This window comes from Castanea sativa, chromosome 11 (genome assembly GCF_040712315.1).
Source record: "Castanea sativa cultivar Marrone di Chiusa Pesio chromosome 11, ASM4071231v1".
NCBI classification, from domain to species: Eukaryota; Viridiplantae; Streptophyta; class Magnoliopsida; order Fagales; family Fagaceae; genus Castanea; species Castanea sativa.
Window position 1 is genome coordinate 21,303,307 of NC_134023.1, and position 25,655 is coordinate 21,328,961.

A 25,655-nucleotide genomic window follows, 5' to 3' on the forward strand; every position below is an offset into this window, starting at 1 on the left:
TTTTAAGTCCAAAGTCGAAACAGTCCCTTGGTGTTCGGGAGGACAGACCACACGAAAATTTAGAAGATCCACACCCCCAGTGACAATGTGCACGTTACTTGTTGCTCCTATTTCTGACTTTGAAGTTTAGTTTTCCTGCTCGCTCTTATTCCCATTTCCATTATTCAAGATCACCTTCCACCCAAATTCGGGTTCATACTCATACTTGTTCATTTGGTTGAAGTATTGAAGATTTGGTTGTGAATCTTTCTTACACAGTGAGTTTTTTCATCTGGGTTCTCTTTGGTTCCTGGGAAAATTGATGAAGTCAACATATATTAGATTGGTGATATGATTGTTCATGACTAATTATAAGTTGGGTTGAATTTCTTTTAACCATTTTTTTTTTCTGAAGAACAAAAGAAATGGAATGGATATGATTTCAGTTTTCCTTTTCTCCTATGTTCTTATCGTTTCTTTTCATTTGCTATTGATTCCGAACCAGCAATAGAGCTCTTCCTTTGTTGTTGCTTGGAATTACTATCTAAGATTTAAGTGATTTAGTGGAATTCGCAGTAAGTCAAATAATCAGATATTAAATTTGACTTTGCCTTATATGATTGTATATTGCTTCTTTCTATATAAGAATATAGCTGGATGTGCAGTCAAATAATTTTTTTAAAAGTACTTGCTTTACACTGTTTCCAGCAATGACATCAATCATTAGAATTGAAATGAATGCATTTTCAGAATTAATAGTGATAATTTAGTCAATGAATCCCAACCCCCTTGGCGGAAACTTTAGAAATGATTCAATTGTACTGAGGACCTGTCTGGTTTCAAGTTAAAGATTCTGTGATTGCTGTCATAGTTAAGGTTGTTTTCTGGATCTTGAAGGTTTCAAATTTAATATTAGTTATTAATTTCTTATAATTTCTGAGTTGGTTGGTTGGAATTTTATGGTTTGCTTGGTTATATATCAAATTTTGGATCTTTCACTTCTCAATTTCACTGTTCAGCATACTGCTTCACAATTCAATGTATACTGCAGGTATCTGAATCTTCAATGGCGGCAATACTGGCTTCTCACAGCTGTTATTGCCACAATATGGAGTCAATAGACCAAGGAAGAACACTACACAACCTCAGTTTCTCAAGCTCAATTTCTGCTCATAAAGCTTCAAAGTTTGACAGATCAATGCATAATCCACCAAGGACCGATAAGTTTTACAAGTTTGATGTGAAAATGAAACAAACAGAATCAGTACCCTCGAAATTAGTTACCAATGGGCGAGCTGTTAAAATGGTACCGGCTAGTGAAGTAATGAAAAGAAAGACTCCATCCACTAATAAAGTAGATGTAGTAAATGGTTCAAGGCAAGTTGTTAATGGAGCAAATCTAGTTAGAAAACAATCTACTCAATCCCTTGTAAAAACCCCAAGAGTTAGGGATTCCAAAGAACTCCCACCAGTGGAGGGGCTGAAGGTTTTGCCCTCAGATGAAGGTTTCAGTTGGGCAAATGAAAGGTATAATTCTGTGCAAAGGAGTATAGATGTTTGGTCTTTTGTTCTATCTTTGCGTGTCCGTGTTTTGTTTGACAATGCAAAATGGGCATATTTGGGAGGCTTCACAGAAGATAAGCAGGTGAATTGTGGAACTTTAGTGCAGCTGTTATTGCTTTCTGCTATGCTGACTCCTAATCATGATGACTTAATACAGAGAGTTTTTTACACTAATTTTCTCATTCTGGGCCTGATCTCCAATTAGTTCTTGGTTTCGTGCTCCTTGTTTTTCGTTTTGCCTCAAGTTTTTATAAGATTTCTTCTATATCAGAAAAAAAGAAGGCAAAAGACTGCCTCATGGCTAAGGGAGTGTGTGCTGCAGCTGGGTCCAACTTTTATTAAACTTGGACAATTGTCTTCAACAAGGTCAGATCTATTCCCTAGTGAATTTGTGGATGAGCTTGCAAAATTGCAGGTATATTTTGGTTTCTAGTGTAACAATTCTAAACATGCTATGTCTTCTCACATCTTTATGAATTAAAATGCAGACATACTGATATCTACATGATATAGTAATCCTTAATTTTTTTATTTTGTCTTACTGAATGTATATGATTTTTTAATATAATTCAGGATAAGGTCCCTGCCTTCTCACCAGTGAAAGCAAGAAACTTCATTGAGAGTGAGCTTGGAGCTCCCATCAACATATTGTTTAAGGAGTTTGAGGACCAGCCAATAGCTGCTGCTAGTCTTGGTCAGGTGTTTGATTCATTTCTATATGTTGTACTAGATTAGTCAACGCTTGCAAATCGTTAGAAGTTTGTCTATGATGTTTCACTTTAAGTAGCTTGAAGTATGTTATGATAAAATGTGTATATCACACACAACATTAAGACAATCCTCAGAAAAATCTGGATACATAGGACAGTTTTAGAGAAGGCAAAAAAAAAAAAAATATATATATATATATATATATATATATATATATATATATTGATGGAATGATGGTAGCCTTATCTTCTCTTTCTTAAATGGAGGAAAACTTGGAAAATTCTGATGGCTGCTCTTATCTTTCTTTTTTGTTGAGGTTTATTCCTTTTACTTCTATGCTCATTTAAGTCGTAATTTATCAAGTTATGACCATTCATGATTTCTTTAGATTGGTTCTCTGAATATTTATTTATTCCTCGAAAGTTTTCACTTTTCCTGATTGAAATTTGAGATTTTCTGATTGAAATTTGAGAATCCTGTCTCTAGGTCCATCGTGCTATCCTTCATAATGGAGAGAAAGTAGTGGTGAAAGTTCAGAGACCTGGTCTCAAGAGGCTTTTTGACATTGACTTACGTAAGTAATGCACATTTTCATTCTTACCATGGTGATTTTTAGTTGCTTGTCATTATGGTATAATAGATGTTGTTGCTTGTTTTCTCATTTCCTTTTTTTCTTTGGTCTTATGGTCTCATCAACCCTTTTTTGGTATAAATTATTTTTAGATGCATAGTAGACCAGCGAAAAGTTCTCTTATATTCATTTACGAAAACATGTGTACAGAACTGTCTACTAGTGGTAAACCTTTCAGCTTTTATCAATTTGGAATTGCAAAGGTTCTTTGTTATTATATTGTGCCATGGAACTTTGAATCGTTATTGGGAGTTGACTGCACAAAGGGGTTGTAGAGAGGGAAAATTCCCGACCTATCACAAGCTGACACATCATACTACCAAAGTCCACAAAATACAACCAATTACAAAGCGCCACGTACTGCTGCTAGGTTTTGCCATCGCTATTCAGAAACCAATAGAAATTTGCCAAGTGTCATTGAAATAAAGGCATGAGCGCATCAAAGGGTGTAAGCAATGACACGAGCGCTCCGCACATATAAGCGATGACACAGGCAGCCTCGCACGTGTGATGACACAAGCACTCAGCACATGTAAGCGATGACACAGGGCAGCCTCGCACGTGTAAGCTGATGACAAGCACTCAGCACGTGTAAGCGATGACATAAGCGGACCAATCAAACTCCGCCACGTGTCGCTCACCTACCCCTAAACTCCTATAAATAGAAGCCTCCCCAAGACATTGAAGGAGGAGGGACAACAACAAAGGACACAGGGGACAACAACAAAGGACACAGAGGACAGAGACAACACAGAAAAACAGACAGGACTGAGACAGAAGGAAGAAGATATCTTGAGTTCAGAAATCCAGAAGCTCTGCCGGAATCAAACCCCGAAGCCTCCAAGAACTTCAAGAACTTCAACCTCGAATGCAAACAACATTCGAAGCAAAATCATCCAAACTACTCGTCCAGATCTCAAAGTCCACCGGAATCAAGCTCAAAAGCCTCCAGAAACCTCAACAAACTACAAATTGGTGAAGCTCTACGGATTCAAGCCTCCAAAGCCCCGAAGAACTTCCACCACAAACCTTTTAGAAATACGAAGAACAATCAAAGAGGAATCATCCAAATCATATTCCTAAATCTCGAAGTTCACTGGAATCAAGCTCAAAAGCCTGCAGAAACCTCGACAAACCATAAATCAACGAAGCTCTACGGAATCAAGCCTCTAAAGCACCGAAGAATTTCCACCACAAACCTTCACACACGAAGAACACACGAAGAACACGAAGAACATACGAAGAACACGAAGAACACGAAGAACAAAGGATTTCTAACAAGCTCATAGCTAGAGATTCATTGTAATCCCGTTTCAAAGATCTTCGATCCATTCCTCAGCCAAATTGAAGAATATCTTATGTTCAAATCAAAATCACATTACCACAATTACAATCAATAAATCTTTCAAGGAGATCGAATCAGAGGATCACTCTTTTGTAATTACAGAGAATTATACCACACATTTATCAATACAAATTCGTATTTGCGAAACTATTTTACTTGTTTGATTTATTTCGAACTAAGAAATTTAGTCGTCTACAAATTCTGGCACGCCCGGTGGGACATCTCTGCCTCTCATCTCATTCTCCTTCAAAAAAAAAAAAAAAATCTTCATCATCTTGCTACCAACTTCAATGGCCTCTAGCAAGAACATTCAAGCTTCAACAATAGCTACTCCAATTAAACTTGGTACGGCTACCACCAACAGTCACATTGGAGCAATCAATTGTAGCCAACCTAAAGCTCACAATAAGCTTCAATCTCAATCAACCAAGGAAGCCAAGGTCCAGACAATCATCTCCTTAGACCCTCTTAAAAGAAACAAGGTCATCAACAAGGACATCTCCATCTTGGAACACCTCAAGTATGGGGGCAAATCCCCTTCTTCCTCCACAAGAAGCTGGTCGCACGATTTCTCTCTCATCAAAGGGAACCCAAAAGATGAGATTTCACGTGCTCACTTCAATTCACTTCCTTCTCCATCATCTGTGGAAGTTGTGTCAGTCATGATGACTAACACCTCTACCATGGAAGAAAAGATGGCTGAAATGGAACAAAGGGTCGTCCTTCTCACAAAAGCACTTGAAGATAAAGACCTCCAAATTGCAACTTTAATGAACAAACTCGAAGTACAAGATCTTGGTGAATCAAGCCATGGTCATAAATTCGCATGCAAAGGATGATGAAGGGAAAGAAATTGAAAACACTCCCAGGCAAGAACAATCCACCTCGATGGCCTCGATATACTGTCCAACAAATTGCGGGACATGATAACGAACACCATACGAGCACAATATGGAGGTTCTTCCACACATTCTCTCATGTATTCAAAACCTTATACGAAGCGCATTGACAATATGAGAATGCCAAATGGGTATCAACCCCCCAAGTTCTTGCAATTCGATGGCAAGGGAAACCCTAAGCAACACATTGCTCATTTTGTAGAAACCTGCGAGAACGCAGGGACTCAAGAGGGCCTCTTTGTAAAGCAGTTCGTTCGTTCACTAAAAGGGAATGCCTTTGATTGGTATACAGACTTAGAACCCGAGTCAATCGATAATTGGGAACAACTTGAAAGGGAGTTCCTCAACCGGTTCTACAGCACACGCCGTACAGTAAGCATGATGGAGCTTACCAATACTAAGCAGTGGAAAGATGAACCCGTTGTTGACTACATCAGTCGGTGGCGTTCTTTGAGTGTAGAGTGTACGGATAGACTATACGAAATATCTGCTGTAGAAATGTGCATCCAAGGCATGCATTGGGGACTTCTGTACATCCTACAAGGGGTAAAACCCCGAACATTCGAAGAATTGGCGACTCGTGCGCACGACATGGAATTGAGTATTTCTTGCCATGAAAATATGAAACCTCCCATACTTGAGGAAAGCAGAAAGGAAGTAAAGGTGAATGACGGAATGCAAAAGGCAATCTCAAAGACCCGATAAACTGTTAAAAATACCATAGTTAAATTTCCAAGGAGAGGAGCAAAGACAAATGAAAAACAACTTGAAGGATGGCAAAAGAACGAAGTACGTCGTCTGACCTTTAAGGAACGTGAGCAAAAATCATATCCGTTCCCCAATGAAGATGTGCCAAACATCTTAGAACAACTATTGCAATTACAGCTGGTTGAATTACCAGAATGCAAGCGACCAGAAGACATAGGGAAAGTTGATGACCTAACTACGCAAATATCATCGCATCATTGGCCACCCAATTCAAAAATGCTTCGTCTTCAAAGAACAAATTATGAAGCTTGCCAAAGAAAACAAGATTGATCTAGACCTTGATGAAGTTGTCGGGTCAAACCATGTGACCATTGCTTGTGATGTACTTCCAACTCTCTGGCAGGGGGCAAACACCAATAGAGCTTACAAGTTGATTGACCAAGAGGGTGTAAGGATCGGCCCCATCAATGGGAAGTTCCTCAAACGCTTCTATGCTTGAAAATCAAGAATTGCTCCTCGGTAAGAGTTTAAACTACCCAGCACAACGCACTACAAGGGTACATGATGTTTTCCCATTACCTTTGAAAGTGCACAAATAAGGAGAAATTAATCCCACTCTATGTCACCACTTGTGAGTGTGGCGTAGTGGTTGGATGTCCATGTCACCCTTGAGGCCAAGGTCTCGGGTTCGATTAGAGATGATACCCACTATTGCACAATTGGTACCCATGAAATGCCGTGGGGTGTAGGGCAAGGATTACACACGTGAGCCCTCCCTTTTTGTAAAAAAAAAAAAGAAACAAAAAAAAACAAAAAAAAAAGAAACAAAAAAAGAAACAAAAAAAAAACAAAAAAAAAACAAAAGAAAAAAAAACAAAGCAAAAGAAAAAAACAAAACAAAAGAAAAAAAAATCATCAAAAACAAAACAAAAGAAAAAAAAATCATCAAAAACAAAGCAAAAGAAAAATTAAAAAAAAAAAAAATGGTTGAACTACGTAAATGACTTGATCTCTCTCCAGGGTACGTAGGCAGCTTAGTACTTTTCACTAAGTTCAGTCACATAAAAAGAAGAAGGATTGTCAGTCTAGCTTGAAGAGTTTGTCCAAAGGTCGTCAACATGCTTTCAAGAACCCTTTGATTGGCAAGGCGTCGCTTAAGATCAATCAATTGCTCACTATATGATGTTCAAAGATCATTGTGGTAGAAAGTGATAGCTGCAAAGAATTGGTGTTACGTAGCTTTCCTTGAAATAATGATAACTTGATTCTCGGTTGTGGAGTAAAATAAAATCCTCAAACCTGTATTTGCAAGGAGATGGAGTCTGCATGGCATTGCTCATCTTTTGTGGACATATTCTCACGTCTCTGAAGTATACTTTGCATCACTTATCTCCTGGGGGCATCTTTTTTGTACCTTTCAAGTCTAGGCTATGTTGTCTCTCTTCTAGGATGTGCCACTTCACAACTCTGAAATTTGAACCACATCATCTCCCTTCTGAGTGGTGTTGTTTCACATCATGTCTCTAAAATCTGGACAACGTCACCTTCCTCCAACATCTGAAGTTGATGTTGCATCATCTCTCCTCTAAGGGCATGTTCGTGCAATGTCAAAATCATGGCGGCATTCTTCTCACATCTTCAAGGTTTTATTGGCATCTCTTTGCATCCTCAAAGTCTTGATAGGAGCTTCTTGAAACTTCAAGCTTCGTTACAAAAGCCAATATTAGTGCAACTTCGATGCGAATGAAGTGTTGACATAGCTTCATGGCAAAAATGGATGTCGGCACGGCTTCGGTGCAGATGAACTGTTGACGTGGCTTCATGGTAAAGATGAACGTTGGCACGGCTTTGATGCGAAGAAAGTGTTGACGTTGCTTCATGGTAACAATGGATGTCGGCACGGCTTCGATGCGAATGAAGTGTTGACGTAGTTTCATGGCAAAAATGAATGTTGACATGGCTTCTGTGCAAATGGAGTGTTGACACGACTGCATGACAAAAATGGATGTTGGCACGACTTTGATGCGAAGGAAGTGTTGACGTTGCTTCATGGTAACAATGGATGTCGGCACGGCTTCGGTGCAGATGAACTGTTGACATGGCTTCATGGTGAAGATGAACGTTGGCATGGCTTCTGTGCAAATGGAGTGTTGACACGACTTCATGGCAAAAATGAATGTTGTCACGGCTTTGATGCGAAGGAAGTGTTGACGTTACTTCATGGCAAAAATGAATGTTGGCATGGCTTCGCCAAATGGAGTGTTGACGTATCTTCTTGTCAAAAATGAATTTTGGCATAGCTTCTGTGCAAATGAAGTGTTGACGTAGTTTCATGGCAAAAATGAATGTTGACATGGCTTACGTGCAAATGGAGTGTTGACACGGCTTGCATGACAAAAATGGATGTCGGCACGACTTCAATATAGATGAACTATTGGCCCAGCTTCGATGCAAATGAAGTGTTGACGTAGCTTCATGGCAAAGATGAATGTTGGCGTGGCTTCTGTGCAAATGAAGTGTTGACGTAGCTTTATGGGCGATAGCATTATTGTCTATTTGAATATCCTCATGGAAGCGTCGTTGCAAAGACGAATATCACTAAAAGATTGTTGATGCAAGAAAAGAATGTAACAACATGAAGGCATACGCTCTTGCAACGTTGCTATCAATGAAATACAAAGTCACCAAATGAAGGCAAACACTTCTATGAGAACGTCAGCGTGAAGTTTGATGTCAAAACCCAAAGATCAAGGAAACGAGCTGGAAAACAAAAAAAACAAGCAACAACAAAAAAATGTCAGAAAAAAATCCCATTGCATGTCTAAACAAAGGACAAAAGAAAAAGAAAAAAAAAAAAATTCTTAAAAAGCTGGAGAAGAAGACTGAAGGCTAGGAATGCCCAAATAAACGAAGCCAATCTCACATCTTATATAGAGAATTTTTGCTAAACTAGCAGACAAAAAAAGGGGAGAAGTAACAAAATTCAACAAGCAAAGCTTCTCTTCCAAATTTTCAAATCTTCGACGAGGAGGCCATAAAAATCTTCGGAAGACTTCACACAAATAAGGAGGAGTCCAACAAAGCGCTTATCTTCCAATTTTTCAAAGTTCTGCGACAAAGATGACCCAAAGAATCAACCTTCGGCGGCCACCATAATGTCTTCATCTGTCGGGGCGGCCACGAGGAATTCTGCATCATGTCCAGGCGGCCACCACAAAATTAGACCGGAAGAGAAAAGAAAGCCATAAGTCCAACAAAGACCCACGACTTTCTCGTCCAAGTTTGTGAAAATCCGGACCTTATTTCGGAAATGCGACACCACGGGGAGTCTTCTACAACCTTCGATCCACCAAACCTGAAAATTTCGGAGCCCAGGAACAGCGGCCACGCGCCGCCACACATGGCCAAGAAATTTTCGGCGACCCGCGAGTTTCTCATTCAAATCTGCGCAAATCTGAGAACAATTTTACAAAACTGATACCACCATAGAGCTATCGGCCTTCGATCTACAAAACCTGAAATTTTTAAGTCCAAAAGATCAGCCACGCGCCACCACTCGCCGCCACAAGCTCGCGATGACCACCGGTTTAGTCCATCAAAACTGTGCAAATCTGTGCACAATTTCACAAAACCGACCACATATCAGTCTTCTACGGCCTAATAGCTACAATATGTGAAAATTTCAAGCCCAAACGATGGGCTACGCGCCGCCACGCGCCGCCAGAAGCTCCGACGATTCCACACGCGCTCCCACGCGCCTCCAACAAGATCCACGCGCCGGACTTCGTCACCACGCGCTACACGCGCCGGCATGTATCACGCGCGTGCACGCGCCAAGCGCTGACGCGCAATCCAGCCTTATGACGTCATGGATGACGTCATCATGCACGACCCGGTTTGACCCGGACCGACCCGGACCGGACCGCCTAAAAAAAGAAAAAAAAAAGGAAAAAAAAAAAGAAAAAGAAAAAAAAGAAGCATTGGCTAGTTGGAACTTTGACTTTGACCAAAAAAAACAAAACAAAACAAAACAAGGCTATCCCACTCGGTTTTTCGCGTACTTTCCAATTTTGGGGTCTGTTTCTTCAACCGAGGCTCAAAAATTGCACAACAGTCCAATTTCTAAAAAAATTGACATTTGCACACATTTTGACCAAAAGTCAAAATTTTTAAGATTGACTGTCTTGCTCCAATTTTCGCGTACTTTCCAATTTTGGGGTCGTTTCTTCAACCGAGGCTCGAAAATTTCAAATAAGTCAATTTCTAAAAAAATTGACTTTGCACAAATTTTGACCAAAAGTCAAAATTTTTAAGATTGACTGTCTTGCTCAATTTTCGCGTACTTTTCAATTTTAGGGTCTATTTATTCATTTGAGAATCCAAAATTGCTCAAATAGTGTGGTTTTACAACTATCGAGCTTTGATGTAAACTTTGACCGAAGATCAAGATGTTCAAGCAAAACTTGTCCTATCGAGTTTTCGCAAAGATTTTGATTTTGAAATCCGGGTATTTGTTTTGGACTTAAAAACTACACCCGCTTCTCCAAAGTACTAGCGGTGTCCAAAATTTAAGCTCTCAAGATCATAATTTGAGATCCATCCATTTTAGTCTGGATTCCCCTCAAAATTATCCTCCAGGACTTGATCAAGGCTCCCTTTCAAAAACGGACGAACTCTCACAAGTATGTCTCAAAATTGAAATTACATTGGGTCACTACTTCAGCCAATTATTTCCGTCGGTGCCTACCATTCTCATCCACCGTTCCCATTCGGCGCCTACCATTCTCGTCCACCATTCCCATGAGAAGTCTCATCCGCCATTCTTAAACCACCACTACCATTCTTCATCTCTTCACTATAAATAGGAGGGCGGGATACGGTTTTAAATCCATCAAGAAAAAAAAAACACATACACCGAGTCATGAAATGAAGATTTGCTTCTTTCAAATTTTCAAATCCTCCTTCTACGCCAGTTCTCACTATGGTCTCGTCATTCTCAATAGGAGCAACCAAGATCACTTCATGATCGAGTTTGAAATCAACCCTTCATGGTTCGGTACAGCAACCCTTACTCACATCATTCGTTGTTTTAGGATTCAAACAAATTTTGTTTCCTCACATAATGACCACGTTTGTTCATAGAGTTATTCATAACAAGGTCGGCATCGTTGTTCCATGCTTTCTTGGATTTGGTTCACTAGGAAATCCAAGTCCGGCGAGAACACCCGTTCTTGAGACCCGAGCTTCCATAGTCTCTCTTGACTGTTTGGTCTCCCGATAGAAGCGGTGGTTCGAACAAACGGCAACTTGTTGGTTTCTAAAACCGGGATCACAAGTTAGCTCCATCTTTCATTTGTTATGCTTTCCCGAATAAAGTTGCATCAAGTGAAGATGGTAAGAAGTGTTGGGGTATCCTACAAATTGTCTCCCATCCAACACTTGTGATGACCTCCAAGGTACCAGCTCATCAGAAATTAGCCTTTGGTGTCGGTGAAGGGTCCCCAAAGCCTCATTCCTTGTTGCCACCAGCATGGGGTCCAAAGGTCATCATTCTTGGTACCACAAAACACACTTTCTGAATTACTCCAACTTAAGATCGGCTTGAAGAATTTCAGAAAATATACTTCTACGAAATTACTTCAACTTAATGTACGTCGGTATGGTCCGGTTACACGGGCACATTCAACGACTTGGCGACGGACCTCATTCGACATGCGGCCAGGTCCCACATCAGAAGGTGTACTTCCCGAGAGGCATCTACGCGAAGAGTCCCCGACATGCGGGGTCGGGGCCATGGTGTCGTATTTCTCACCAATCCACTTTTCTTCATCACTATCTTCTTCACCATCAACATCAACAAACCCAAAACACTTTTCTAGAAATTACCTCAACTTAACTTTGAGTGATGCGATAACGCAAGCACATTCAACCACACTCCCACATGTTCTCTCCTGACCCGAAGTATACCCTTCGGGATATAACTTCACGAAGTCCTTAAAAATAAGAGGCTAGCTCCGAGCTCGCATGCCGTATGCCAACATTCTCACCTCTTCTCCATCTTCGACACCACGTGATCGCCACCAACAATCCAAAATACTCTTCGAAATTACCTCGGCTTAACATCTACCGAAATGTTTCAATCTTGCAAGTACATCCAACTTCTTGCAAATAACTTTCAGCCCCACCAACCCACTCCAAGTACCATTGAATACTCTTCGAAATTACTTTGACTTAACCTTTGCTCGGAAAGCTCGGTCACACGAGTACATTCAAATACGGGCGAGACCCTTCCAGTCTCATCAAAACCTTTCATGTGGGTGGAGTCTACTCTTCGCAATTACTTCATCCTGCTAAAAGCTCCACCACCTTGACTATTTCACTAGAAGAGTCAAGTATAAAAAGGAATCCACTTTCTTTCAAGACTCATTCATTCACCACACTCTAAAAAAAAAAAAAAAAAGCGTGTGCATGAACGAGTCTCGAGGGGCATTTGTAGAGAGGGAAAATTCCCGACCTATCACAAGCTGACACATCATACTACCAAAGTCCACAAAATACAACCAATTACAAAGCGCCACGTACTGCTGCTAGGTTTTGCCATCGCTATTCAGAAACCAATAGAAATTTGCCAAGTGTCATTGAAATAAAGGCATGAAACTGCATCAGCAGGTGTAAGCAATGACACAAGCAGCTCCGCACATATAAGCGATGACACAGGCAGCCTCGCACGTGTAAGCAGTGACACAAGCACTCAGCACATGTAAGCGATGACACAGGCAGCCTCGCACGTGTAAGCAGTGACACAAGCACTCAGCACGTGTAAGCGATGACATAAGCGGACCAATCAAACTCCGCCACGTGTCGCTCACCTACCCCTAAACTCCTATAAATAGAAGCCTCCCCAAGACATTGAAGGAGGAGGGACAACAACAAAGGACACAGGGGACAACAACAAAGGACACAGAGGACAGAGACAACACAGAAAAAACGAGACGGGAGGCTGACGGAAGGAAGAAGATATCTTGAGTTAGAAATCCGGAAAAGCCTTAGGAATCAAACCAGAAGCCTCCAAGAACTTCAAGAACTTCAACCTCGAATGCAAACAACATTCGAAGCAAAATCATCCAAACTACTCGTCCAGATCTCAAAGTCCACCGGAATCAAGCTCAAAAGCCTCCAGAAACCTCAACAAACTACAAATTGGTGAAGCTCTACGGATTCAAGCCTCCAAAGCCCCGAAGAACTTCCACCACAAACCTTCAAATACGAAGAACAATCAAAGAGGAATCATCCAAATCATATTCCTAAATCTCAAAGTTCACTGGAATCAAGCTCAAAAGCCTCTAGAAACCTCAACAAACCATAAATCAACGAAGCTCTACGGAATCAAGCCTCTAAAGCACCGAAGAATTTCCACCACAAACCTTCACACACGAAGAACACACGAAGAACACGAAGAACATACGAAGAACACGAAGAACACGAAGAACAAAGGATTTCTAACAAGCTCATAGCTAGAGATTCATTGTAATCCCGTTTCAAAGATCTTCGATCCATTCCTCAGCCAAATTGAAGAATATCTTATGTTCAAATCAAAATCACATTACCACAATTACAATCAATAAATCTTTCAAGGAGATCGAATCAGAGGATCACTCTTTTGTAATTACAGAGAATTATACCACACATTTATCAATACAAATTCGTATTTGCGAAACTATTTTACTTGTTTGATTTATTTCGAACTAAGAAATTTAGTCGTCTACAGGGGTACCCATGATAATTGTAATTAGAGAGTTACTGCAGGTGTGACTTTTTGACATGCATTAATAATGGGGTTAAGGTTTTTGTTGACAACCCAAAAGATGGGATTTTGAGTGAGACACAACAGAAAACACCTGCAGTGACTACTGATTATCAAAGATCAATCTTCGTGCAGTCATATGGATGAAATTTTATTGACTGGCTGCTTTCAGGTGTTGTGAAACTATAGATCTGGTTAAGTGACATGCTTTCATATTTGTTGTATGTATTTTTGTGAAGACTCATTGGAATTCAGCAGTTTTAGGTGTTGATAATAATCTTTGCTGAATTGCTGCTATCATTCAGGAAATCTAAAGCTAATTGCAGAGTATTTTCAGAGAAGTGAAACTTTTGGTGGTCCAACAAGAGATTGGATCGGCATATATGAAGAATGTTCCACGTAAGTAGCAAGCTTCTATTAGTTGCTATGTTAATTTCTTAAGAGATGCATTTTAGAGTTACAAAGTGATGTAAATCGCATAAGCAAAGAGATAAGAACTATCTCTCTGTTAATTTTGCCTGAGCACCTCAGATCCAAAGTAATGGCCAATACTCGCGTCTGTTGATGTATCTTATTTTATAATGATGCTTAAGATTCTGTTAGATTTTTTGATGCGTACTTAAAATTCTGTTAGATTGGACCATTTTAACAAATTTATTCATGAAAGAAAAAAGTTTCAATGTTCCCCTTTGTAAGTTGTGATGCGCTAAAGATATTCTTGGGCTTGTGTTACTTACAGGATTTTGTATCAAGAAATTGATTACATAAATGAAGGGAAGAATGCAGATAGATTCCGCCGAGATTTTCGAAATATAAAGTGGGTCCGAGTACCTGTATGTTTCTAGCATCAAGACTAAAGAGAACTAATGCTTACATCATATAGATTTTCTATTTCCATCTGATCGTTTATGACTACTTAACTAGGGACTTCAAGAATTTATAGAAAGTATAAAATATTTGTTTAAAACTTTATTTACTTTGATAATTTTTTTTTTCCTTACAGCTGGTGTATTGGGATTATACTGCCTCAAAGGTGTTGACCTTGGAGTACTTACCAGGTTAGAATCTGAACTTATGCCTTATTTTGGTTTAAGATGATACCGCTTGTTCTACATTATTAAGCCACCTTATTGTTTTTATGTTGGTGTGAAATTGTCTTTATTTTCACTTTCATGGCCAGGGATTAAGATAAATCGGCTAGATATGCTAGATTCACGGGGTTATAATCGGTCACGAATATCATCACGTGGTATTGAAGCTTACTTAATTCAGGTCAAGTTTCTTCTTATCTACACCAACTAATATGATTTAATTGTTCCTGATTTTAAATACAATGACTATTTCGTACTTGAAGCATTGCATAAATTCCTCAACATGCCTCTTTTAATTTTCAGACTACAATTTGATGTATGTATTAGTTGCTTTCTCATATTAGTGTACTAGTGTTTCAGTTACTGGAGTTTATCCTTTTATTTTTTCAGATACTAAAAACTGGTTTCTTTCATGCTGATCCTCATCCTGGAAATCTTGCTATCGATGTGGATGAAGCAATCATCTACTATGATTTTGGTATGATGGGAGAAATCAAATCTTTCACCCGGGAGAGACTGCTTGAACTTTTCTATGCAGTTTATGAGAAAGATGCAAAGAAGGTCTGCTTTCAATCTTTTAACATCACCATATGAAGCAAACCAGTTGTGGCCTTTTTTTTGTTCATTTGTTTATATTCTGGTAATTAATTTTCACTAATTCTTCCCTCAACATGCAATTCCTGGAATGTATTTACTTTCAACCTATATCATGTCTTCCTGTGATGCAAAGATATTCAGGAATGCTTCACCCTCAATTATGAAGTTTGCATTATGTATGCAAAACATGGATAATAGTTATAGCTTTAATGATATTCACAATGAATCTCACATTTCCATATATTAGCAACATTCTTATATTAATATGCATGAAAAGATCTGTAAAAACCCTTACTCTCAACTGGACATGTATATGAACATTATACGAAATAATGTTGTGCAAATTTTTCTTTCATTACAATTAATAGTTTAACTTGAAGTAACTTTAAATAGCTGAAGCAAATAGTCTTTTTCTTTTCAAATATATCTTTTCTACTTAGGTGGTTTATGCACTAACATGCTACATTATTGTGCAATAAATGTCAATAGAAACATTTCAAGTACATTAGCTTGCCAGGTTTTGCTGTATTGGCTTAAACTGACCAGCATCAGCCATGCAGGTGATACAAAGCCTTGTAGATCTTGAAGCACTCCAGCCCACAGGAGACATGTCGTCGGTAATGGTCTTGCTATACCTAGCAAAATTTAGAACAGAATTGATTTCTAGCATATTTGGGCTTCAAAGAAATTGGTATCATTCATCTCAGAAGTTGACCTCTTTTTTTCCCTATTCCTAGGTTAGGAGATCTGTGCAGTTTTTCTTGGATAATTTGTTAAGCCAAAAACCAGATCAGCAGCAGACTTTGGCTGCAATTGGGGAGGTATGCAAGGATTTTATTAAAAAACATAGAACCATGTAAAACCTTAAATGATAAATTTGTGAATAATGGTAAATCACAACCCAGGCTGTATTTTATCCTTATAAAATTTGAGCTAATGTTGACTCCATATTTAAAAAGGGGTAGAGAAACATATTAAAACCAGATATGATTGTGCTGACCACAAATTAATCAGGATCTTCTTTAGAGACAAGAAGGATATTATAGATATTCTGTTTGTTTTAATTTATCATTTTTATGGTTCTGAGAAATAAAATGTTCAGTTACCCACCCCACCACTTCACACCCCCCCCCCCCCCAAAAAAAAAAAAAAAACCTGGTAAATGGAATTGTCTTGGTGTCTTTACATCATTTGTGATGGAAATGCATAAATTTTGAATTTTCTAATTAATGTTGATCTGTTAGTAAGGGAAAACATAAGATGATGACTCTTTCTGTCCTAGTGGCACAAATGGCACATTAATGACCACAGTTGGTGAAGTATGGTGGTTTTTTTGGCAGGATTTATTCGCTATAGCACAAGATCAGCCATTTCGATTTCCATCTACCTTTACCTTTGTCTTAAGAGCATTTTCAACCCTTGAAGGTTCTCTCTCTCTCTCTCTCTGTGGCTTCACTACCAATATCTGAAATGTGCTTATTTGATCCTGATATATTGGAAGTGAAGCTCTGCCCAATTAAGCGGAAAAAAACCAATAATTCTTTTTTCAAGCAAAGAAGTTTCACAACTACTTTGATGTTTTGCTCTTTCCTGACTAACAATCTTTGCATGCAGGTATAGGATACATCCTTGATCCAGATTTTTCCTTTGTAAAGATTGCTGCGCCGTATGCACAGGTTCCATACCTTTGCCAAACAAATATAATTCACACCCTTGCTCACAACAGCCCTTTTAGCTTTTAGCCACACATTTAAAGTGTAGCTCTAATGGTCCACACTATGTACAGGAGCTTTTAGATATAAGACAGAAGCAGCGGTCTGGGACACAACTTGTTGAGGATATTAGGAAGCAAGCTGATGATGTACTGCATCTTACTTGTTTCCCCCGTTCTTTCAGTTTCTTGTTCTGGTTTTAGCTAAATAGATACTGTTTTCTTTTTCTTTTTCTTTTTCATGTCCTGTTCTAGGTAACTTTCAAGTGAAACCACATAAAAGAGTATAACATAATGTTAAATGTCCATACACATTGTCATTAATAGCATCTATGTATAAATTTTCAGGCCAGAACCTATACCATGTCCATGCCATACAGAGTTCAGCGGATAGAGGAATTTGTTAAACAGCTTGAGTCAGGGGACTTGAAACTCCGAGTCCGGGTACTTGAGGTATCTCTCAACACTTTCAGACGATATTTGTTAGATATTGGTACCTTCTATAATAATAATCCATTTTTGTAGATCTTGTGCACTCAAGAATCCATTTTTAGGGTCAAAATAGGTTGTTGGGTCCTAAAATTTAGACAATGAACTAGTTTAGTCTTGAAGTTTAAAGTGTTTTTTTTTTAAGTCCCTAACAACTTTAAAAGGTTTTGCTTTTAGTTCTTAACAAGTTCAAAGTGATCACATTTAGTCCCTGATGTATTCAATGGAATGATATAGTGTCATTTTTTAGTTTAGTCAAGTCATCTAAAGAACTAAAAATGATCATCTAATAAACTTAAAAGGATATATCACTCATAGGTCAAGGTTTACGGACCAACTGCATATTTTTCCCTTTTTTTATATAGTAGTTCTAACATATGCTTCTTTCTCTATTCAAATGACAAATCTATGTTTTCCAGTCCGAAAGAGCAGCTCGAAAAGCAACCGTACTACAAATGGCTACTATGTATACAGTGTTGGGAGGCACCCTATTAAACCTTGGGGTCACTTTCAACAGTCAAGGTAGTCAATTGATTGCAAATGGATCATTCATTGGTGCAGGTAACCAGAAACTTCGACCATCAAGACATTGTTCTTCTCATGCTTTATCTTTGTTTTACATCCATCAGTTCATGTGCTGAAAATCATTTATTTGTCAAAATGCAGGAGTTTTTATGGCATTGCTTGTTAGGTCCATGCAAAGGGTGAAGATGCTTGATAAATTTGAGAAGATGATATAGTTTCTTTCCTAACACGTCAATTCTTCCTTAGATATTTGATACATATCAGTCAAATTCTCTCTCTCACTCTCTCTCGCTTCTTTTTTTTGAGAGTCACTCTCCCTCTCTCTTCTTCTTCTTCTTCTTTTTTTTTTTTTACATGCATACCAGAGCAGTATGCATTGTATACAGAACATGATTAAATAGGGAAATGCCTCCCTGCTATAGATTAAAAACTATACTTTTTTTTTTTTATATAAGTAATAAAGATATATATTCAAAAAACTACCTCATGCATAACGGCACAAGGCATATCAAAGATTACAAAAAGAGAAAAGAAAAAACAAAGAGAAAACTAATTACAAAAGAGAGAACTAAGAAACATCGGGAGAGAATCACTAAAGGTGAGTCCCCAAGCCCTAGACTAATCGAAAAGAGAGCCACTGAAAGAAGCAAGCAGCTGGTAATCAGTGCTTTCCATGCCCTCAAACGTCCGTCTTTCGCTCCCTTCAAATAAACCATATTAAGCACAATAGAGCTAAATTCCAAATGTCAGACGAATGTTTTCCCAACCAATTTCACCAACCAAAAAGAGTATTTGCAACTGAACTTGGCAAAACCCATGAAATCCCAAAAGATCTAAAAACTAAATTCCACAACCGATAAGTCTTTCCACAATGAAATAGCAAATGATCTATCGTTTCTCCATTACGACACATAATGCACTAGTTAACAAAATCAAACCCCCTACCTCGCAGATTGTCACCTATAAGAATCTTACCTCATACGGCGGTCCAAACAAAGAAAGAAACACGCCAAAGAGCCTTAACCTTCCAAATACATTTCCATAGAAAGATAATAGGCAAGGGACCTCGTAGTTTATTATAAAAAGAGCGGTTATCAAAATCTCCAATCTTTGTTAACTTCCATCTCATACGGTCTCCATTCTCAGTTGGATGTAAATTAAAACCCAAAGTACGAAAAAAATCATCCACAACACCCATCTCCCAGTCATTTGGTCTCCGAATGAAGCGGATATCCCAGCTTCTCCATTCCTCTATCCCCAATTGTTCCAAACAAGCGGCCATAGAGGCTACTTTATTGGAAGTAATCTCAAATACAGCCGGAAAGGTCAGTTGGAATGGTGAATCCCTACACCACCTATCTGTCCAAAACTTCACTCTATCCCCCACCCCTACCTCAAACTGAATATTTTTGCTGAAAACCTCCCAACTCATCTGAATACTTCTCCACAAACCACACTCATGTACACCTCTACCTAGCTTGGATGTCCATCCCCCCCCCCCCCCCCCACTCTTCTCCAAACTTCAAAGCTATAACCCTTCTCCAAAGCTTTGTCTTCTCAGCCCCAAACCGTCATAACCATTTCCCTAGAAAGACTTTATTAAAAGTAGTTAATTTCCTTATTTCTAACCCACCATTATCCACAGGTGCACACACCTTATCCCACCCCCACCAAATGTGTCTTGGATTCCCCCTACAAAAAATTCCTTTGCAACTTCTCAATTTTATTGGCCACATGTGTAGGGATAGTAAAAAGAGATAAAAAAAAGTAAGTTGGAAGGCTAGATAACGTACTCTTGAGCAACATCAGTCGTCCACCTTTTGACAAATATAGCTTCTTCCACCCAGCCAACTTACGCTCTATTTTCTCCAAGATAGGATTTCAAATAGTAAGGGACTTGTAGGAAGCCCCCAAAGGCATACCAAGATAGGTCATAGGCAAAGACCCAATCCTAGAACCTAAAATCTCTGCCAAGGCATAAACATTATGAACCTCCTTAATAGGAACCATCTCACTCTTCAAACCATTAACCTTTAATCCTACTACAGCTTGGAAACAAAGTAATAGCATACAAACATGTAGAATCTGCTCCACATTTGCATCACAAAATAGAATCGTATCATCCGCAAACAAAAGATGTGATACACATTCCCCTCCACCCTGCTTACCATCAACGCTAAAACCATGAAGTGAACCAGCACCTTCAACTCTTTTCATCATCCTACTGAAACCTTCATCATAACCAAAAACAACATAGGAGATAGCGGGTCCCCTTGTCTCAATCCCCTTGAGCTTCCAAAAAAGCCAGCTAGAGACCTATTAACCAAGACAAAGAACTGAACTAAAGATATACAAGTACGGATCCACCTACACCTCTTCACCCCAAATCCCATTCTCTTTAACAAATTTAGAAGAGCCTACCAATTCACATGATCATAGGCTTTCTCAATATCCAACTTACAAATAACCCCTGAAATCTTACTCTTCACCCGACTATCAACACACTCATTAGCAATAAGAACTGAATCAAGTATTTATCTACCGCCCAAAAAACTATTCTGAAACTCAGATATCAACTGATCCCAAACCTCTTTCAAGCAATTTGCCAAAACCTTAGCCAAGATCTTATATACACCTCCCACCAAGCTAATAGGTCTGAAGTCTCAAATATTGGAGGCACCATTCTTCTTAGGGATTAAAGTTATGAAAGTTGCATTAAGAAATTTTTCAAACTTACTATGTTGATAAAACTCTTTAAACACAACTAAAACATCACTTTCCACAACTCTCCAACAATGGTGGTAGAAGGCCATAGAGAAATCATCAAGACCTGGGGCTTATTTCCTTCTAGCTCTTTGACAACTCAAAGAATCTCCTCCTTTTCAAACTTCCGTTCAAGCCATTCCCTCTCCAACCCCTCAATCTGATCAAACTCCAAGCCTTCCACAAAAGGCCTCCACTCTCTGTCTCCGTATACAATTTTTTATAAAATATTGTACTACTTGGTTTGCCACCTCTGAGTCTTTCTCATAAATAACTCCATCCACCTCCAACATACTGAGATGATTATACCTTCTCCGAGAATTAGCTACTTTGTGGAAGAACTTAGTATTGTTGTCTCCTTCCTTAATGCAAAGCATCCTTAATTTCTATCTCCATGAGATTTCTTCCAAAGAAATAAGGTTCTCTACTTAAGATCTCACCATAACCCTCTCACTCATCTCCACTTCAGAAAGGCCAAACTCTCCATCCTTAACATCTAATAATTTCAAGGCCTCCAATAATTCTTTCTTTTGACGACCTACATTTCCAAACTCACTACGGTTCCACTGAATAATGTCTCCTTTCAGAGCCTTCAACTTCTTGGCAAGCACATAACTAGAAGTACTTGAGAAAGAATATCAATCTGTGAATCCATCCGTCTTTAACCACATATTCTTAAACCTAAAAGGACTCTTCCCCCATGTTATCCCCCCTGCCTCCACTAGAATAGGAAAGTGATCTGAAACCGAGCAAGGTAAAACCCGCTGGATCACATCCGAGTAGTGGTCTTCCCAATCATGAGATACCAGAGCTCTGTTTATCCTAGACATCGAAGTCTGATCTGAACCACTAGACCAAGTATAACTCCCTCCCTCCAACAGTAAGTCTATCAAATTAAGCTCCTTAATAAACTCAGAAAAAGTCTCCATAGCCGAAGTAAGACACAATCCACCCAACCATTCACTTGGGAAGCAAACGATATTGAAATCCCCTATGTAACACCATGGAACATCCCAATAATGTTGAATTCCAATAAGCTCATCCCACATCTGCCCCCTCAAATTATTATAATTTGGGCCATAAACCCCAGAACATGCCCAAATAAAACCATCCCTTACATCCTGCCACTGAATTGACACGAAAAAGTAACCCACCATAACCTCTAACTTTTCAAAAACCCTTCTATCCCACATCAACAAAACCCCACCAATCATTTGATCCACATCCAAGGCCACCCAATCCACATAAGGACAACTCCACAGGCTGCAAACCATCCGTCTATCCATGCCCACAAGCTTAGTTTCTTGAAGGCAAACTACATCACAATTCCACTCTCATAGTAAATTTTTAACTACCAAACGTTTTCACGAATCATTCAATCCACGAACATTCCATGAAGCCATCTTTAACTTCATAAAAAGTGTTAACTCGCTACTGCAACCTCTGTATAGCAATCAAATAAAACTGCCTACCATCATAATTAACCGATTATCAAATTCCTCAGCTCCCTCTTTCCTTTATCCTTGGAGACAACTTTTCGATGAGCTGCGTCTTTCTTGTGCAACAGATTGGCAGCCTCAATCACCCTTTCAAGCCTTTGTAAAAGCATGATACACATCTTCTCATGTCGACCCACAGGAAGCCCCACCAATTTACTAAAACCAGGAATTCTATCTTTCACCCAATTAGAAATATCCAGCGTATTTTCAAGCCCCAAAACCTTAGTATCACTATTTAGCTCAGCTGACACAACCAACCCCTGAGGAGTGATGGTCATCAAAGGGGAGAAACTATCCACATCACCCAAACCCAGGTCTATAATAACGGCTTCTTCCTCCGTCGATACTCTTGCTTCAGGATAACTTCGGTCTACTGACATCGCTAACTTGTTTGCCTGATGGGAAGTGTCTATCCCCTGAGCAGCACAACCAACCCAACCACCTTTGTCTCCATCCTAGGCACCCAAATCCACAATCCCAACTCTTGATAAGCTCAAGAAAAAAAAAAAAAAAAAAAGGCCAATTGATGCCCTGTCACTTTCAATTTCTGCATTACCCAGTGCCTTTGGAGGCTCATCGGCACGAAACCCATAGGAAAAAGGACATTCAACCTCCATCAAAGCCTTCTCAGGTCGACCCATCGCATCAATCTAAGGAACAGAGTTCTCATGAGCACAATCAGAGCTCGTCATCACTATCAAAGAATGTATCATCACTGTATCAGCCTTACCCGGTATCATCAGTGACCCCTTTGCATGAAACTCACTAGAAACTCTGCTGTCAACTCCATCGTAGGCTCCGCAGGTCGACCCAACATCTCATTCTGAGCAGCAAAACCATCGTGCTGTGCTTTGGAGCTTACCACCATCACCGAACCATGGGCTTTATGGGTTGGTGGTCTCAGGTCAGCCAAAGAAGAGCTTTCACCCACTTCAAATCTGATTGGGTTTGTTAACTCTGGGATATTTGGAAAGCCCATGCATGTGTCACCATTTGGGCCTAAATCCAACATTGGCTTCTCTGGACCCCTTGTGTCACGATTAAAGCCTAAGCCCACTATGGGCTTCTCACCCCATATGACTCACTTAAAGCTTTAATCCACCTTTTTTGCTATCCCATGTAACACGCCTCTTTTCTTCCCCATTCACCTCCAAGGTCAAGCCCTTCCCTGTCCAACAAGAAATCCTTAAATCACGTTCTTTTCCATAAATAGATTCATTTGAATTTAAACTGAATCTTAATGGAAATCTCTTTTTATTTCCTCCCGAATTTCTCTCTCTCATATTAAAGTCCACATTAACACACTAAGAACCTACATCTCCTCCTCCAAAAGCCGTCGGACATGGTTTGCTCGCCGAAATTTTGCTCAACACCATCCGCTCAACTTCTTGATTCTACTTCACCACTCTATCCTCCCCTAATTGAGATTTCCCCTTATCGTGGGTGCTTAACAGATGTGGCTGATTTCTGCCCCTAACCTGCACCTGATAGCCACGCACTGTCTCAACAAAGTTTTTAGATGTTTGAATCCCTGATTTATCCTTGTTAGGGTGAGCAACAAAGTGACCAGAGCCACCATCCACGTAGTGGTTAGGTTCCAACATCTTCCTTAATTCTAACCCAAAAACTCTCCACCCATTCTTTGCTTTGCCCTCTGGAATAATAATAGACCTTCGAGACCCGCCAACTTTGAATTCAGTTAATAATAAGAACATGCCAAACAAGTTGGAGCTTTGTTGGAGAGTATAAGCTATATCACCTTCCCTGAAAGTAAAAAATTGCTAAGGACTAATCCCAACAACAATGTGTTCTATATTCGACATTAGCCATCGTGCCACATTCTTCCCCATAAAAACTGACCTCATGAAGTATTTTCCCCGCTCAAAAATCTTTAAAGAAAAATATCGTCCCCCTTCCTCTACTACCAATTGAAAAAATTTGGACTCAATAAAAAAACTACAAGAACCAGCAACTTCAATTTATTTTTAATCTATTTCAACTTCAAATTAATTCTTTAGCCATTATATGTAGTTTCTATTTCACCACATCGAATTTTTAGGGAACCAAGAACTGAAATCAAAAGCCAAGAATTGAAGGTGAAATTAAACTATAAGTCATGCTATATCACTCAATATTTTTTTATTAAAGGTGAAATTAAACAAATCTATCACTAGATTAAATTTTCCACTTAAACTCTACATGCTTGTAAAATTTCAAAATGATCTGAGATCAATAACCATGTCACTTATAAAAATGTTTAAAATTCAAAATTTTTATTTAAAATGTACATAAAATAAGGTTTTCTAGATCAAATAATAAATAATTTCCAATTGGCATGAAATTTGGTACCCATGTTAAGAAATAATCCAACAGTGGAATTTTTGAAATATTAATCCAACAAAAAGTTATTCTATAATCTTTGATGCATGAGATACCTTATCCTTATCCTCCCAAAGGCATTAGTGCAATGACCATGGGTTGCGGCTGAATTTATCATATTTAATTCGATGAGGTACAATCAGCTTATATTTAGACAAGTTATGATCTGATTGGTTTCCAACAAGGTAATAACATCAACACAGGAGGTTGATAATATTGAGAAAAGAATTGATCTATAACAAGACACAGTCTATCTTTCCTAGAACTCAACACACACACAAACGGAGAGACAGAGAGAGTACAATGCAAAGTTTGACATTTTCTGATCATCAATTTTATACTTTGGTGTCTAACCAAGAACCTGCACCACTTCTTCAACATGAGTTTGCTGAAACACCTCTAATCAATAACAAGTGTACACTGCAACTGGCGTCCCCTCTATATGATACATCATGCAGGAGATGATTTCACAATGCAACTACCTTAACAAGTTAAAAGCAGGAATAGGAGGAACAAAAGAAATAATGATCTATTATCTGAAAAGGACACGGCGTTACATTCTTAATCATTAGTGGACTTTACAAGGGATAAAGGAATTTTTTCAATATCATTGCGTAAAGAAGGAACTCAAGTTTTTAACATTACATTCTTAACATCACTTTTTTTTACCTATCGAAAAAATAAAAATTTTAAAAATAAAAAAATAAAATAAATTCATATCATTGTTGCATACAGAAGGAATGCAAGTTGTTGCAAGAGAAGGCTGGAAAAATTGCAAACAGCAATCAATGAAATCAATGTATTCCTATTACTAAGTTCAAGATTTACCAAGGAGCTCTTTCACTATTATAACAAGTAATTACAGGTTAAATTCAAAAGCTCAGTTGGCTGTAAAATGAACAAAAAAATCTAATCTTCTCAGTGCGATAACTGCTAACTTAAGCAGAGTCAAAACTGTAAA

The 25,655-nt window shown here is 38.9% G+C and overlaps 2 protein-coding genes across 2 annotated transcripts in view; one reads left to right on the forward strand and one right to left on the reverse strand.

Annotated features, from left to right (window-relative positions):
* Positions 1-18,339, forward strand: LOC142617118 (protein ACTIVITY OF BC1 COMPLEX KINASE 7, chloroplastic). The gene is made up of 18 exons (XM_075789816.1): positions 1-257; positions 1,031-1,624; positions 1,814-1,957; positions 2,116-2,241; positions 2,740-2,827; positions 13,946-14,039; positions 14,380-14,473; positions 14,644-14,698; positions 14,821-14,912; positions 15,122-15,292; positions 15,889-15,945; positions 16,066-16,149; positions 16,669-16,753; positions 16,943-17,004; positions 17,115-17,189; positions 17,388-17,492; positions 17,948-18,089; positions 18,195-18,339. The coding sequence occupies exons 2-18, from the start codon at positions 1,046-1,048 to the stop codon at positions 18,266-18,268; spliced, it is 2,127 nt and encodes a 708-aa protein (XP_075645931.1). The 5' UTR covers positions 1-257; positions 1,031-1,045; the 3' UTR covers positions 18,269-18,339.
* LOC142617117 (uncharacterized) overlaps positions 15,737-25,655 on the reverse strand; it is a 13,490-nt gene continuing 3,571 nt past the window's right edge. The window contains exon 2 of the mRNA XM_075789815.1: positions 15,737-15,963. The gene's annotated coding sequence lies outside the window, so the exon portion shown is untranslated. The remainder of the gene's footprint in view (positions 15,964-25,655) is intronic.